The sequence below is a fragment of the Dasypus novemcinctus genome, chromosome 8 (genome assembly GCF_030445035.2).
Source record: "Dasypus novemcinctus isolate mDasNov1 chromosome 8, mDasNov1.1.hap2, whole genome shotgun sequence".
Taxonomy (NCBI): Eukaryota; Metazoa; Chordata; class Mammalia; order Cingulata; family Dasypodidae; genus Dasypus; species Dasypus novemcinctus.
In genome coordinates this window covers 47,003,736-47,021,543 of record NC_080680.1, presented here as the reverse complement: position 1 = coordinate 47,021,543, position 17,808 = coordinate 47,003,736, and the positions used below count along the sequence as shown (strand labels likewise).

Below are 17,808 nucleotides of genomic sequence, written 5' to 3'. Positions count from 1 at the left end.
GATCCCTTTTTTGTGATGAGTCATTTCTTACAGTCTTCAAGATTCTCTTTGTTTTTCATCAATTTATGATGTCTATAGGTGTGGCTCTCTTTGAGTTTATTCTACCTGGAATTTGTTTAGCTTCTTAGATGTATATATTAACGTCTTTCATCAAATCTGGAGCATGTTTAGTCATTATTTTTTCACCCCAAATTTTATTTGAATCATACTTTGGGGTTGACAAACTGGGATATCTAAACTTTGGTAACAGTGATTGACTTGCCTGAACCAAATTATATCTCAATTGAACCCCAGTAGGGCAGCAGATCTGTTAACAGAAGGGCAGAAGTGGACCAGAAAGCAGTTACGGTTGTTTTAAAAGGTTGGCTACCATAGAAAATAATTTATATCACAATTCATTTATTGTATAAATTTTTTTTATTGAATATCTGCTACCTTCCAGATAGGATAAACAGTTTCCTCAGTGAGGGCTGGCCTAAGTTCTGGCTAGAGATGGTACCTATTTGCTTCGGGTGTAGTAGTTTTGGTCTCAAGCAAAAATTACTGGATATTCATCACTCTGTATTTCACAGGTTCTAGTAATTACGGAGAGAGTCCTCAATTGCTTGGTTTTGGTAAAGGGGATGAAATAATGCCTGCTGTTAAAGGAATTTTAACCCAGTTAACTCATCCCTTTTCACATATCCTTGGAGGACAAGAGGAAGCTGAAGAGTTGATGTGGGGAAGAATAAATTCTAACTTTGACATGCTTGTTTGCAGATTTGCTTGGGAGAACTTTGGTGGGCATTGCTAGGCCAAACTGAGCAGCACTTCTAGGGATGCTTACTATACAGAAGGAACAGGAAAAGAATGGAGACTGGGGTCCAAGTGTGTTTCATTGTTTTGTTTTGTTTTGTATTTGATGTCCCTGGGAAGCAAAAACAGATGTGTCCCTCTTGTGAAGAAGCGCAAAGAAATGTGAATATACGATAAGGTAGATCATCAGAATTCAGGGTCTTGTTTCTGGTAACAATAAAAGCAGTCAGAGTAGGAGGTCAGGCTGCATTTTACAGGACCTGTGGGAGGCTGAGAGCCACAGCCTGAGAACAAGGTGAGGAGAACTGCATGGGCTGCAGGAAAAGGAAGTGAACAAGGGTTTGTAGTCTAGTGGTGTGGCGATTTCATGGTTAAAAAAAAGGAAAATGATAAGCAGCTACTGTGAGTAGAAAAAAATCAGAAAGAAAGAACTATCTAAAAAAGATTTTAGGAGTTTCCTGCGACAGTCTATGCAGAACATTTGCAAAGACTCCTTAAGAAAGTTCAAGTTGAAGAGCCTCACTATTTAATGCTTCAATAGTTAATTTATGTTTTGTTAGAATGCTATTACATGCTTGGACTGAACCATGTGAAGCTCCAGTTTTATTCAAGTCAGACTCTGAAATATAATCGCCCCTATTCGAATAAGTTTTCTGACTTTGCTGTCCCCTTAAATTACTGTCATCTCTGACTACTACATATCAATGACAAACCTTAACAAACTACATCACTTTTTTCAAGTATCAGATTAACAAAACAAAATTCAACATTTTAATAAAGATAACAGTAATAGCAGTAATAGTAAAATACATAGTATGTTATATGTCAGACACCGTTATCAACAATTCTACAAGGATAGTATCATTACCCTATTTTAGAGATGAGAATACTGAGGTACAGAGTTTGAGTAACTTGCCTAAGCTTATATGGCTAGGAAGTGACACAGTAGAGATTTGAACCCAGGCTTTCTGGTTCCAGTATTTATGCTCCTAACTATGACATAAGTGTGAAGTGAAGATAGTAACTTTATTCACTGCTGGTGGCATCATGTATCTTCTCAGTGTAGCTAATTTTAAAAGTTTATTGGCAACACAGCTGTTTTGTAGCACCAAGACTATGACTTGGCTAAAGCAATAATGTTATTTTTGCTTTAAGTCTATGGTTCAATTCAAATGTAACAGGTATGAATTGCTTCACCAACTTGTGGTATTAAACAGTCACAAAACTTTTATATTTCTAATTAAATGCTTGAGAACTCCTGTCACTTGAGTATCTTATTTTGGTACCTCCTGCATGAAGCATTCTATACTTACCTCTGCCTCAGAACTCTATAATGTACTCAATCCAAACAGGGCTAAGCCCTGATTCAGATCTCTAGACAGATGCTGGGACAAGTGGATTTCCATAATGAAAAGAGTGAAGTTGGAACCCTATGTCAAACTCTAAACAGAATTTAATTCAAAATGGATTAAAGACCTAAATGTAAGAGCCAAACTTATGAAAATCTTAGAAGAAAACACAGGTATAAATCTTCAGGATTTTGGATTGGGGTTTTTTTGTTTTTTTTTAGGAACTGGTGATTGGAGATTGAACCTGGGACCTCATACGCTGGTGCTCAACCACTGAGCTACATTGGCTCCCCTGAGTTGGTTTTTTGTTTGTTTGCTTGCTTGCTTGTTAACTTGTTCTTCTGTTCTTAGGAGGCACTGGGAACAGAACCCGGGATCTCCCATGTGGGAAGCAGGCAATCAACTTCTTGGGCCACATCCAATTCCCTGGAGTAGGCAATGGTTTTTTGGATATAACACCAAAAGCATAAGCAACTGAAGAAAAAAATAGATGAGTTGGTCTTCAATAAAAATTAACAAGTTTTATGCTTTGAAAGACATCATCAAGAAAATTAAAAGACAACCTACAGACTGGGAGAAAATATTTGCAAATAATTTATCTGGTAAGGGAGTTGTATCTAGAATATATAAAGACCTCTTACAACTCAATAATTAAAAGACAAGTAACCCAGTTTAAAATGGACAAAGGACATGAACAGATATTTTTCCAAAGGAAAATAGATAAATGGTTGATAATGCACATGAAAAGATGCTCAACATCATTAGCCATTAGGGAAGTGCACCGCAAAACTTCAATGAGATATCACTTCACACAAACAAGGATGGCTATTATTTAATAAATGGAAAATAACAAATGTTAGATAAGGTGCAAAGATATGGGAACCCTTGTGTTAGGCCTCAAAGCAAGGCCTTTATGGATAACCAGAGATGGCATGAAGAAAACTTCAACACGAGAGTTAGGCAAACTCACATTTATTACGTCTGCAGAGGTAAGGAGCCAAGGCCAGTCCAAAGCGACCCAGACCCGACTCCCTGTGCTGCAGTTCCACTCTTGTTTAAATACCCAAGTGACTACTTAGCATTTGCTTTGATTATGCATTAGTGTTCATCCATAGGGATGAACACACATAGCTGGTTATATAATTATATGATTAATATGTTCAGGAAATCACGCTTGTATATACATTGCATGATCAAGAAAGGGGTGGATAACTCACCCCTGGGTGGGAATTTTACTATGTTAATTAAGCAAGTTGAAGTGAGGACAGCAAGGGGCTGCTTCTGCGCAGGTCCAGCCAACTGGTTGAAACTGGTTTTCATACTTTATTGCTTCAACAGGATATTCCTGACCACCAAAAGCGGAATTTGGCCCAAAGAGAGGGTTGCATTTCATTACCGTCTGATTTACAAACAATTCTTTTCTTTGTATCCTAGCAACAGGGAGAGAAACAAGTTACTTTTAGGTATTCGGTCATCCTACATCCATCACTTGAGCATTGTTGTTGGGAATGTAAAATGAAGCAGCCACTGCAGAAAGAAATATGGTCTTCTTCAAAAAGCTAAATATAGAATTATCATATGACCTGACATTTCCACTTCTAGGTATATACCCCCCAAAATTGAAAGTAGTGTCTCAAACAGATACTTGCTCACCAATTTCATAGCAGTATTATCAAAATATCTAGGAAGTGGAAACTACCAATGTCCCTAATCAGATGAATGGGTAAACACAATGTGGTATATATGTGCAATGGGATATTATTCAGCCATGAAAAGGAAGTAAGTTCAACACTGATGAACCTTGGAAACATTATGTTGAGGGAAACAAGCGAGGCACATAAGGGCAAACACTGTCTGATTCCACTGTTTACAACACTTGCATAAAATATCTAGAAGCAGCAAATTTGTAAAGACAGAAAGTAGGTTAAAGGTTTCCAGGGAATAGGGGGAGAAGGAAAGTGGGAGTTTTTGCTTGGTAAAGAGTAGAGAGTATCTTTAAATATGAACAATTTTGAAGTAAAAAAATGGGTACAGGATTTGAATAGACATTTGTACAAAGAAGACATGCAAATGGTTAATAAGCAAATGAAAAGATTTTCAACATAATTATTCATTAGGGAAATTCAAATCAAAACCACACTGAGATTCCACTTCCCACCTACATAGATGGCTATAATAAAAAATGTACAATAACAAATACTGAAGAGGATGTGTAGACATTGGATCCCTCATACATTGCTGATGGAGATGTAAAATGGAGCACCCACTGTAGAAAAAGTTTGGTAGTCCTGAGACGTGAAACATATAGTTATAATATGATCTGCAAATCCAACCCTAGATTTATACTCAAAAAAACCTGAAAATCCATTCACACAAAAATTTGAACATGAATGTTCACAGCAGTAGTATTTATAATAGCTCAAAAGTGGAAACAACCAAATTGTCCATCAGCTGATGAGTGGATAAACAAAATGGAATACATAGGCGGTGGACTTGGCCCAGTGGTTAGGGCGTCCATCTACCTCATGGGAGGTCTGCAGTTCAAACTCCGGGCCTCCTTGACCCATGTGGAGCTGGCCCATACGCAGTGCTGATGCGCGCAAGGAGTGCCGTGCCACGCAGGGGTGTCCCCCGCGTAGGGGAGCCCCACGCACAAGGAGTGCACCCCATAAGGAGAGCGGCCCAGCACGAAAGACAGTGCAGCCTGCCCAGAAATGGTGCTGCACACACGGAGAACTGACACAAGAAGATGATGCAACAAAAAGAAACACAGATTCCCGTGCCACTGACAACAACAGAAGCGGACAAAGAAGACACAGCAAATAGACAGAGAGAAAGGACAACCGGAGTGGGGAGAGGGAAATAAATAAATAAATAAATCTTTTTAAAAAAATGGAATACATATTTCTACAACAGAATATTATTCAGTCACATAAAAGGAATGAAGTATTGATACATGCTAAACATAGATGACGAATCTTAAAGTCAAGCCAAGTAAAAGAAATGAGACATAAATTTACTTAGAATATGATTCTATTCATGAAAAGTCCAGAATGGGTAAATTCATACAGAATTTTTATCAAGAAAGGATACTGTATTTTGTCAAATGCCTTTACTGAATAATTCAAGAGGATCATGTGATTTTTCTTCTTCAATTTATCAATGTGGTTTATTATGCTAATTGATTTTCTTGTGTTGAACCACCCTTGCATACCTGGGATAAAACCCACTTGATCATGGTGTATAATTCTTTTAATGTGCTTTTCGATTCTGTTTGCAAGTGTTTTGTTGAGGATTTTTGCATCAAAATTCATTAGAAATTGTAACAGTTTGATATTGTTTATGAATTCCAAAAATAGATATTGGATTATGATTGTGAACTGGTCTGTTCTTCTGGATATGTTAGATTAGATTGGATTCAGATGTTTCACTTTTACTTTATTAAATAATGATTAAGGCTTTGATTGGACTATGTCAGTGGACTTGGGAAAAGGACATGGCAGAGGAGAAAGTTAGAGTTTTGATTTTGGAGCCCCAGGAAGTAAACACACAGAGAAGCAGATACAAGAGGAAGGAGAGAAGGCTCTATTAGACATGGCAGAGGCTCTAGGAAGAGAGGCAAGCCATTAGCCTGGTAGCCTACAGCTGGCCTTGTGGAGAGAGTAGAGCGGCTGAGCCTGGAGAGAAATGAATCCTGGGAGAAAGACAAGACTTATCACAGCCTACAGCTTATATTGGAAGAAGCTAGGACCACAGAGCCTTAAGAGGAAGAGGAATGTTGAACCCTTGCAGACACTGGCAGCCATCTTGCTCCAACACGTGGCAACAGACTTTGGTGAGGGAAGTAACTTACGCATTATGGACTGATAACTGGACCCCAAATAAATATCCTTTATAAAAGCCAACAGATATCTGGTATTTTGCATCAGCACCCCTTTGGTAGACTAATACAGAGCTATAAGTCGGTAATTTTCTTTCTTTTTCTTTTTTTTTTTCTGGTAGTATCTTTATCTGGTTTTGGTATTAGGGCTTCATAGAATGAGTTTGGTAGCATTCTTTCTTGTTCAATTTTTTGGAAGAGCTTGAGCAAGATTGGTATTAGTTCATCTTTAAATGATTTATAGAATTCACCTGTGAAGTCACCTGGTCCCCAGCTTTTCATCTTTGGGAGGTTTTTAATAAGTATTTCAATCTCTTTACTTGTGATTGGTTTGTTGAGGTCTTCTATTTCTTCTAAAGTCAATGAAGGTGATTCCTATGTTTCCAGGAATTTGGCCATCCCATCTACATTTTCTAGTTTTTTGAAATATAGTTGTTCATAATATCTTCTTATGATCTCTCTTATTTCTAGGGGGTCAGTGGTAACATCCTCCCTTTCATTTCTGATTTTATTTATTTGTGTCTTCTCTCTTTTTTTCCTTGTTAGTCTAGCTAAGGGTTTGTCAGTTTTGTTGATCTTCTCAAAGAACCAACTTTTGGTTTTGATTCTATTGTTTTTTGCTCTTGATTTCATTTATTTCTGCTCTGATTTTTACTATTTCTTTCCTTTGGCTTGGTTTGGGATTAGTTTACTGTTCCTTTTCTAGTTCTTCCAGGTGTGCAGTTAGATCTTCGATTTTAGCTCTTTCTTCTTTTTTAATGTAAGTATTGAGGGCTATAAATTTCCCTCTCAGTACTACCTTTGCGGTGTCCTATAGATTTTAATATGTTGTGTTCTCATTGTCATTCGTCTCAAGATATTTGCTGAATTCTCTTGCAGTTTCTTCTTTGACCCACTGGTTGTTTAAGAGTTTGTCGTTTAATCTCCATATATTTTATCAATTTTCCATTTTCTGTCCATTATTGATTTTCAGTTTCATTCCATTATAATCAGAGAAAGTGTTCTGTAAATTTCAGTCTTTTAAAATTTATTGAGACTTGTCTTGTGACCCAACATATGGTCTATCTAGGAGAAGGATAGATGAGCACTTGAAAAGAACGTACATCCTGTTGTTTTGGGTACAATGCTCCATAAATGTCTGTTAGGTCGAGTTCATTTATCATATTATTCAAGCTCTCTGTTTTTCTATTTATCTTCTGTCCAGATGTTATAGCTAATACTGAGAGTGGTATATTGTGGTCTTCAATTATAATTGCAGAGATATCTATTTCTCCCTCCAAATTTGCCAGTGTGTAGAGGTTAGATGCATAAATATTTAGAATAGTTATTTCTTCTTGGTGAATTGCTCCTTTTACTAATACATAATGACCTTCTTCATCTCTTATAACATTTTGCATTTAAAATTTATTTTGTCTGATATTAGAGTCGCTACTCCAGTTCTTTTTTGGTTACTATTTGCATGGAATATCTTTTTCTAACCTTTCACTTTGAGCCTGGTTGTGTCCTTATGTCTGTGTCTCATTTTTTTTGTTGTTGTTGTGTCATCTTGTTCCGTCAGCTCTCCGTGTGTGCAGCGCAATTCCTGGGCAGGCTGCACTTTTTTCGCACAGGGCGGCTCTCCTTATGAGGCACACTGCTTGCATGTGGGGCTCCCCTACACGGAGGACACCCCTGCATGGCATGGCATTCCCTACACGCATCAGCACTGCGCTGGGTCAGGAGGCCCTTGGTTTGAACCTTGGACCGCCCATGTGGTAGGCAGACACCCTATCCATTGGGCCAAATTGCTTCCCATGTGTCCTTATGTCTGAGGCGAATCTCTTGCAGACAACATATAAATGGGTCATATTTTTCAATTCATTCTATCAGTCTGTGTCTTTTGATTGGGGAGTTCAAGCCATTAACATTAAATGCTTTAACTGTAAAGGCATTACTTCCTTCATACATTTTGACCTTTGGCTTTCAGTTGTTGTATCATAATATTGTCTATTTTTTTACTCTTTCTAATATTCTTCATTTCTACACTCTTCTCCAAATCTCTCATCTTTGTTTTTTCCTTTCAGGCTGCAGCCTCTCCCTTTAGTGTCTCTTGTAATTCTGGTCTTTGGTAGCATATTCTATCAGGTTTTGTTTGTCTGTGAATACTTGAACTCCCCTTCATTTTTGAAGGACAGCTTTGCTGAATACAGAGTTGTTGGCTGGCAGTTTATCTCTTTCAGTACATTAAATACATCATACTGTTTTCTTCTTTCCTCCATGATTTCTTTTGAGGGTCAGCACTTAATCTTATCGAGTTACCCTTGTATGTGATGCTTTGCTTTTCTCTTGCTGCTTTCAGAATCCTCTCTTTATCTCTGATATTTGTCATTTTGAATAGTAGTTGTCTTGGTGTAGGTCTATTTATGTTTATTCTGTTTGGGGTCCATTGTCCTCCTTGGATATTTTTATTTATGTCTTTCATATGGGTAGGGAAATTTTCAGTCATTATTTCCTCAAATATTCTTTCTGTCCTTTTCTATTCTGTTTTCTTTCTGGGATGCTGATAATATATATGTTTTTACATTCTGTGTTGTCATTCAATTCCCTGAGACCCTGTTTCATTTCTTCTATTCTCTTCTCTTTCTGTTCTCCTGTCTTTTCCAGTTCAGATGTTCTGTCTTCAAAATTACTAAATCTGTCTTCAAGCAGTTCAAATCTGCTCTTATGTGCCTCTAATGTATTTTTTTTTAAATTTTTTTATTTTTTATTGACTTTGTAATAATATTACATTAAAAATATATATGTGAGGTCCCATTCAACCCCACCCCCCCACCCCCCCTCTCCCCCCCCCCAACAACACTCGTTCCCATCATCATGACACATCCATTGGATTTGGTAAGTACATCTTTGGGCACCTCTGCACCTCATATACATTGGTTCACATCATGGCCCATACTCTCCTCTATTCCATCATGTAGGCCCTGTGAGGATTTACAATGTCCGGTGATTACCTCTGAAGCACCATCCAGGGCAGCTCCATGTCCCGAAGACGCCTCCACCTCTCATCTCTTCCTGCCTTTCCCCATACCCTTTGTCCATTATGTCCACTTTTCCCAATCCAATGCCACCTCTTCTATGTGGACACTGGATTGGTTGTGTCCATTGCACCTTTATGTCAAGAGGAGGCTCAGATTCCACCTGGATGCTGGATGCAATCCTCCCATTTTCAGTTGTAATCACTCTAGGCTCCATGGTGTGGTGGTTGTCCTTCTTCACCTCCATCTTAGCTGAGTGTGGTAAGTCCAATAAATCAGATTGTAGGTGCTGGAGTCTGTTGAGGCTCAGGATCTGGCTATCACATTGTCAGTCCAGAGATTCAAATCCCCTAAATATATCTTAAACCCCAACATTAACTGCACCTCCAGCACATTAGCATGAAAGTCTTATGAAGGGAGATCCCATCTGAGTCCAGATTCATCACACATAAACACCATTTCCAAAGAGGGGCCATCTGCCCTGGTAGTTAACCCCATCGGCCATGACCATAACTCCCATGGGTCTCTTTAGCCCTCAAAGGAACCAATATCTGGGGGTTGTATCTGCTTTATCTGTCTCTCTGACTCTGCTCAGTTGTGCATGAGGGCAAACCTTCTGCCAGCCTCCAGACTCTTTTTTAGAAACTCGTAGCCATATAAACTCATTTCTCCTTTCCATTTCCCCCTTACTTTAGGTCAAACAGCATTTTAAAGTCATGGTATTTTATGTAGACATGGATATTCTGCTGATCCGCATTGAACCTTCCGTATAAGGTCATTTTCCAGTTGCATCATCAGTTGGTAGTTGATAGTGGTCCCTCGTTGCCAGGGAGGCTCATCCCCGGGTGTCATGTCCCACGCTGGGGGGAAGGCATTGCATTTACATGCTGAGTTTGGCTTCGAGACTGGCCACATTTGAGTAACATGAAGGCTGACAGAAGGAAATTCCCAGGCACAAAGTTGCTCTAGGCCTTGTTATTATTTTGGGTTTATCAGCTCACAAGCATAGTCATTAGTATCAGGGGCTCACTGTTGAACCCTCACTCCCTCCCGGTCCCCACCACTGTACCTGGGAGACTGTCGCTGCTCCCCTAGGGACCACGACAGAGCACCACTGGCCAGGAACCCAGTACCCCCCCTACTGTGGTTTTTAATTGTTGCCACTATGAGTATATCCAAACACTCTAATGTATTTTTAATCTCAGTTACTTTTCTTTGCTTTCAAATTGTTCTTCATGCTTGCTCACTGTCTTCTTAATATTCTTTATCTCTTTAGTCATATTTTCTTCCAATTCCATAAAATGATTTATGAGAATTGTGTGATTATCACTGATTGTCTTAAAATCTGTATGTTTTCAGGATATTTAGTTTGTCCCTTTGGCTGGGCCATCTATTCCTGTCTCCTAGTATGGCTCATAATTTTTTGCTGACTTCTAGGCATCTGATATGTTGGTGAATTTACTCTGATGGTCAATTTTTCTCTCATGCCTATTGTTATTATTGTTTCACAGTGCTTTGATTTTGGTTCAACTTATCCTAAGTCTTTCAAATTGTCCAGTTACCAAAAACCATACCAGGGACTCACTAATGGGGTGCAGTTTCTCCCAGGGGTGGGGTAAAGAGAGTTCTAAAAGTACTTTCTGTTCATGTAATTTCCAGACTAGCTGGTGGCACTTGTTGGCCCACATTTCCACAAAGGTGTATCTCACTTGGTTTTCCTTTGTTTTCTTCTGGCCAGAGCCAAGATTCAAAGTGGACTCCGCTTGCCAAATTCACCAAAGAAAACCCCCCCCACACACACACACTCCTCCTCCCTTTTCCCTTGTAACAGCTGCCAGGGAGGAAGATGTCTGCTACCCTCGCAGTCAGCTTCAATGAGCCATGGGTTTTACCACCACTGACTATCTCAGGGGTGGGGGAGATGAGTCCTTCCCTGAGGCTGGAAGATTTAGTAACTTACAGTTTGTTGTTTCAGCTTCTTCATCTCTCTGTCCTCAACCTCCTGGGGGTTGTGAAGCCCTGTCTTGGTCTGCTGACCCCCAAAGCAGATCCCCCTGGCAACTTTAGACTCTTTTTACATTGTTTTTGTGAGAGCATTGAGCATTACTGCTAATCCAATGCCACAATTCCTGCCATATTGTCTTGAGATGATATCAAGTCAGGCACACTCTCACTTAGAAATTAAACTGTAATATTTGTTACCATCAGTCTTTGTATAAAGTAAGAGGGAAAGATGGACAGGGAAGAAAAAATCAATTAATATTTTATACGCAAAACTACTATAGTCTCTGCATCTACAGCTTGTTGCAAGGCTAAAGTTGATAATCATGGCTTCCTACTTTTTTTACTTATCTTTCCTTTACTCTCTGCCAGGACCTTAGTTGACCAGGATTTTTTATCTGGGTAGGGTGATATAAAAACTTAGTTCCCACAGAATCTAAAATGTTAGTGGTCATAACTTGGTTGGATTACTGCAGTTAACCAATGATCATCATTATTGTACATCAGAGTATTAAGAGGTGCCCACTAAATCCTGGTGTTTCATGCATAGCTTCCCTTGTCCTCATTGTATAGCTGGAACCCAATTTCCCCTTAGGGGTTCACTATGAGACATCAAAATGACCAGGGGGATGTTTCAGCTTCCAATTTAATAAAACCATTGTTGGGGTCTCTATGGAAACATTTTTCCCATTTGAACTAGGACTTCCAAACATGATGAGCCCATGGTTAAACAAATAGTGTGCTAGATATTTTCTGTTTGTCTCTCTAGGCTCTGTGCCTAGGAGCACACCTCTATGGACTGCATCACCATGGCTTCTGGCTTCCTCATGGATCCAGCCAATGCAGGACGCCAGCAGGACATCAGAGCATGGGAGGGCAGAAAGGCAGGTCTTTCTCTCTACTCTCTTCTTACTTTGGGCTGAGGACCTGGCAGTGGCTTGTCCCTCTGCAACTACAGGATCACAACCTGCTGGGCCACAGGTCAGCACTAGCATTTCTTTTACTGAGCAACCTAGTGCCTCTTGAGTAGCCCTCTCCTACAGCCACAAGTATAACTTTCACCTGGTTTTAGTAACTGCTTTCCCTGCCATTGCCCCTTTATGCCTAGGATTAGTAAGACCTTCCCACTGTTCCTACTTACTACTGTTTATTGAATGATTCTAGATGCCAGAGACTATGCTAAGTGCCTAAATATATCATCTCATTTGTCTTCACAACCCAATAAATTATATGGCACTAGCCCTATTGTAGACATGATAGTATTGAGTTTTAGAGAGGACATTGTCACATATAGACCCATCTGTGTCTCCAGTGACATGGCTGGAAAGCAACTTTAGGTATGCTTATGCTAGAGTTTACCTGCTATTCCCTTTCAGTATGCCTTAGTTCTTGTATTAGTTGCCATTTTTCCTAAGAGTCAAGGCTCTATCTACATGGTTCTGCTCTCACAAAACTAAGACCACCCTGGCAACTTACCTACTCCCACACAACTGAAATGGGAATGCTGTTGAGATTTTCCTTATTCTGTCACTCAACAAGCAGTGAATGTTTGGATTAGGGGGCCCAAGCTCCAGAATACTGCAGGCTGGTGCTGAAACTTCAAGGCAAGCCCAGCAGGCCAGTGTGATGTTCACTCAGAGGGAGACTGGACTCCTTCTCGACTTACGCGGTGGTCAGCCAGGACTGGGGAAGGGACCTTCCTCAAAAATCATCCACAAGGCCAGAACTTGTCTCCCAAACCACTTGGTAACAAAGAACAGAGTGCCAACAGCTCCTCATATATTCTCTCGAGAAGGCTAGAAATAGAGGAATAGGGGCTAGGAGAGGTGTGACTTACTCAAGATAATAACTGCTGGTGGGGGAGGTAAAGAAAGGGATATCTCAGAGCAGCAGGGGAGGAGGGTGTGGATGTCCCTGACCAAAAAATAATTAATAACTTTGGACAAGTCCGTTCTTTCTAGTTTCCCAATTTTCTTTTTACCACTTTAATGGTGGCGTCTTACAGATGAGGAGACTAAGGCTTCAAGAGAGCAAATAAATTTGTGTTGAGATCCAAATGCAAAAAAGTCCATCCTCAACATTCAACCTATTTTGCAAGTAGAAACGCCCCTTAAACATGTTTATAAGTGTGGATTACATGTAAGTAACAACCTCTCACGAGACACATTCTCTTTGTGAAAACAGACCCAACGGTGGTGGTTGACACCATTTCTGGAGAAAAAGTGACATAGTTCATTAAACTCTATCAGGCTTAGCTTGAAGGAGGAAGAAAGGATTCCTCACATAAACGGACAATTGACAAACCTCAAAGAGGCCTTTAAAGGAGATTTCCTTTCTACTTCCTTTGCGTTCCCCTTAACATCTGACAGCCCAGTTGCTGCAGTTTTGAATTTGCCTCTTTGCGCGTCTCCTCCCACCGCCAGGGCTGGGGCACGCCGCCGGAAGAACGCACTGGGCTTGCGCGGGGGCCTTTGGCCCCCTTTAAAGAAGCCGAGGGCCGCGCTGATTGGCTGAGGTGCGGAATCCACTGCCACTGCCAGCCAATCCCGATGCCCTGCGGGGCGAGGCTGGGTTCCCACTGCCTTCCGCAGAACCGCGTCCTGGAGGTCGCAGTCGGGATCCCGGAGTCCCCACGCTTCCGCCGCCGGCAGCCCAGCGAGTGAGCGTCTGCCCCAGGCGGGTGGGGAGGGGGGAGGAAGGGAGGACGTGCGCGCCTGCTATCGCCCGCGCGAGCTCTGGGCCTGGGCTTGCAGGGCCACGCTGGGCGCCCTTTCCACGAGATCGCCTGCCCTTGGCTTGTCTACTCTCTCCCCCTCCCCCGTGCTGATAGGTATTGCCAGTTTGGTTTCAGTAGAACCGTTCTTGTCGCATGGGCCTTGATCTCTGCCTTTATAATCGAGTTGGGAAAAGTAGGCAGAGAATGATCAACAGAAATCAGCCTACTATGCAGGGAACACCGAAGTTAATTGGGTTTAGGGAGCAAGAGTGAAATTAATTCGGGAAAACCTCCCGGAAGCTATGGGTTCCGGGCTGGAATTTGCAGATGTGGCCTGGTTTAGATGGAATGCAAAGAATTATTGAAGAGGAGTGTGATTATGCCACTGATCATAAATTTAGGTAATTTGTCACTTGATCAGAAAAAAGAACAGAAATCTGGGTGGAAGAGTTCATGGAATTACCGGTAGTTTTCTTTAGTAAAATCAAATCCAGTTTGGATTTCTGAGCTACCCAGAGTTGACAGCCAATTTAGGATCTTCTTGGGTAAGATAAATAAGATAGAAACACATTGTGTTCATTTAAAAATTGCATTTTCCAGGACATTTAAGTGTCTTAAAGTTTTCTCCTTTTGAGAATTTCAGGATTAGTTTGGAGAGAAAAGAGATGAAGCTGGAGGAGAGTAGCAAACGGATTCAGTGGTAGGTGGATGGGACTGAGGGAAGGGTAGGAGAGGGCAGTGATCACAGTGGAGTTACAGAAAGAGTACTAATATGCTGGCTGTGAGACACTTAAAACTTCTTCCATGATTATAAATACAAGGAATGGAGAGAAGTCTGGTCTCAAGTTGTTCAGTGCATCCTCTGAATTGCCCTACTTCATTTAATTATATAGAAGACAAGTGGATGAATGATACATACCCATTTTTTTTTTTTTTTGGTATTCAGTTCTTCAAGATTTACAGTGGGCAGAAAAATCAGGAAACAATGGAACCATATACTTTTAGAGCAGGGGAAGATACTGGTGAATAGATAGTGCAGGCTAGGTAAGTTTGCCTGGCGTTAGACAGGTAGGAGCAAGGACTAAATCCAAACTATGGTCCCAAGTTAGAACTTTCTCTTTATTTTACTTTGTCATAAGCTCATAGTAGACCAAAGCAGAGTATACAAGAATGCTGGGATGGAAATAGAATATATAGTTTTAAATCTCCTTGCTTTTAACCTTTTAGGTCAAGATGGGTTTTATATTTTCAAAATCTATGAATGAAAACATGAAAAATCAACAGGAGTTCATGCTTATGAATTCACGACTTCAGGTACATTTTCAAATAATCTTTTATGTTTCTACAATGGTTAAAGTTTTCTCCTGCATGTGCTTCAGCAGTATGTTCTCTGCGACCCTAAAAGGTAAAATGCTCTTAGGGCTCTATCCTTAAAGTCAAGATGAAAGGTATTACTAATTGGTGAATGGGGCTGCTTTAATTCCCCAGTTCAGCTACTTGTTGCAGGAAGAGATAACTGCTTAAAATGTATAGTAGACAAAATAATGCCCCTCACCCCAGGATGTCCAGGTCCTAATCCCCAGGACCTATGAAATAACTTCCATGGCAAAAGGGACTTTGCAGTGTAACTAAGATGAAGAGTTTGAGATGAGGAGATCATCCTGGTTGTCCAGATGGGTGCATTGTAATCAAAGGGGGTTTTGATAAGGGAAAGAGGGAGTCAGGAAAGTCAAGTTGGGGGGAGAGGGGGAGAAGAAGAGTGATGGACAGAGAGGGTAATATTTGAAGATGTTACACTGTGTCCTTGATGCTGGAGGAAGGGGCCATGAGCCTCAAGATGTGTGGGCAATCTCTAGAGGCTGGAAGAGGCGAGGAGACAGATTCTCCCTCCGGGCTTCCAGAGGTCAGCTCATTTTGGAGTTTTGACCTTACAGAACTGTAAGACAATAATTTATTGTTTTAAGCAGCTAAGTTTGAGTGTAATTTATTAACAGCAGTAATAGAAAACTACTATAGAGTGAAAACTCAACATTAGATCTATACTATGGCCAGAAAAAAAATACTAAAGCAAAGTAGAAGACTGTTTCATTACCTAAAAAATACAGGTTGTAAAATGTATTTTAAAATGTTGAAAGTCAAAATCAAGTGTTAAAAGTTTAACCCGAGTTATTTTCCTAATATTTTAGACTAAGATTTTAAGGCCTTTGGTTCATTATGACCCTGGGAATACAAGGTTCTACTGTGAGGCAACATAATGCAGTGGTTAAAAATGTGGACTAAAGCAGGGCTGCCTGGGTTTGAACCCCAGTTCCACCCCTGACTAGCACTAGGACTTTTGGTTCAATCTCCTAATCTGTAAATTGGAGTTAATAGTATCACTTGCAGAGGGTTGTTGAGGATTATGGACAATATCTAGTTTTTAGAACAATGCCTCAAGTCTAGAACAGTCTCACACTATACAAGTATTAGTTGCTGTGGTCATTGTTATTATTGGTATTAAAGACTGTTAAGAGTGTCTTTGTAGGATAAAGTTGTGGTTTTTTTGGGGGGGGATGGAATAGTTGAAAGAATGGGCAACTGAATTATTGTGAAAGAAGAAAGTGATCTAGGGGAGGGCAAATATCAGGAATACAAATTAAATAAATTAAATTATTAAATTAGACACCTAGAGCATCCTTGTCAAAGACTTTTGGAAGCAGTCTCTGTATAGTCAAGGCCTATGAAGGGTCTGGGTTTCTGCCCTACTTGTAAACTACCAAGTTAGCCTTTAACTGTTTCATGGATGCTGCCAGAAGACAGGAGACTCTGGGGTCAGAGACAGAGGGCCTTATTACTCATTGCATCAAAAGCATGCGCACGATGTCGGTGCAGTTTTCTGTGCATTCTAAGTACCATGCGCAACACATGTGGGCCTAGATGGGTGCTTTGCATTTGCACACAGTGGGTTTCTGTCACAGTGAAGGAACATCGAGTTTGGAGACTCTTCTGCTTACTTGGTGAGTGGTGAGCAAGGCTGCTCCTTGTTGGGGGAGATGTTTCTACCTCATTCCTCAGTGTTGTTTCCTATAAACACAATCCCTGGCCAGGATAAAGAGTGGTCAGAGCCTTGTACTCTTGGCCTCCTCAGCAAGAACGTGCCTGGACACTCAGGACCTATGGCAAGTTGCCCCTCCCAACAACCTACTCCTTAGATCTATTGACCAGAGCTTCCAGAACAGCCTTGAATTCTGCCCACTGATCTCAGAGACCACGTTTTGCATAGGTTGTGCTGAGGCTCATCAGCATCAGTAGCACAATGAACACCATAAGTTTTCAGCATGACTGAGCTAGAAGCTTTGTTTCAGGCAGCAAATAGGGAAATAGAGTTTCTTCTAAAGGGTAGTTTCTACTCCTTTATGTAAAACTGTGATGATAGTAGGGCCGGGCCATCTGTACCCCAAACACTGTAGTTCCATTTCCCTAGCCAATGGGCATTTCCTTGCAGTCATCACATCCAACTTGACCAAGCCCAAAATTTGGACATCAGGCCAGAGAGTCACAAGACCATCATGGGTCAGGTGTTCATTTTCAGCAAGAGTTCAGCTACAGGACAGTAGCTGCCTTCCATTTGGAAGGGATGTTTGATGCCTGTGTCCAGCAGGTGGTGCTGCTGGACTGGGTAATGGCCTCTGGGCACTCTGGCAACTGGCTGTGATTTTCTCTTTCTTGGTGGGGTTCTATATTGTTTCTACTAGACAACCTGGGAAGGGACAGAGATCATCTCTTTACATGATGCAGTCCCTGAATGGAAGAGTATCTTCTTGACAATATAAGTATTTACAGTGCAAGTATGTAACACATTAATTTAATTATTGATTTATATGTGGGAGGTACAATAGTATCTTGAATTGGCCGGAAGTTTCTACCAGCAAGACCACTTTAATTTACCTTCCCCACACAAATTTTGCTCAAATCCTATCAATTGAATTCTTGTGCCTTTTCCCCTCTTTAGGAACACAGACCAAAGTTTAACATTTGCCCTCCAGAGGGTCTCATAATAAATGCCAGAAGACC

At 40.7% G+C, this 17,808-nt stretch overlaps 1 protein-coding gene across 2 annotated transcripts in view; it reads left to right on the top strand.

The window, feature by feature from the left end:
• The first annotated feature begins 13,492 nt into the window (after positions 1–13,492).
• PLGRKT (plasminogen receptor with a C-terminal lysine) overlaps positions 13,493–17,808 on the top strand; it is a 65,770-nt gene continuing 61,454 nt past the window's right edge. The window contains exons 1-2 of one of the 2 annotated variants that reach the window (XM_004457397.5): positions 13,493–13,698; positions 14,983–15,069. In XM_004457397.5, the coding sequence (XP_004457454.1) occupies positions 14,989–15,069 (81 nt within the window). In that variant the 5' untranslated portion in view covers positions 13,493–13,698; positions 14,983–14,988. The other variant, XM_058301815.2, reaches the window with a different exon arrangement.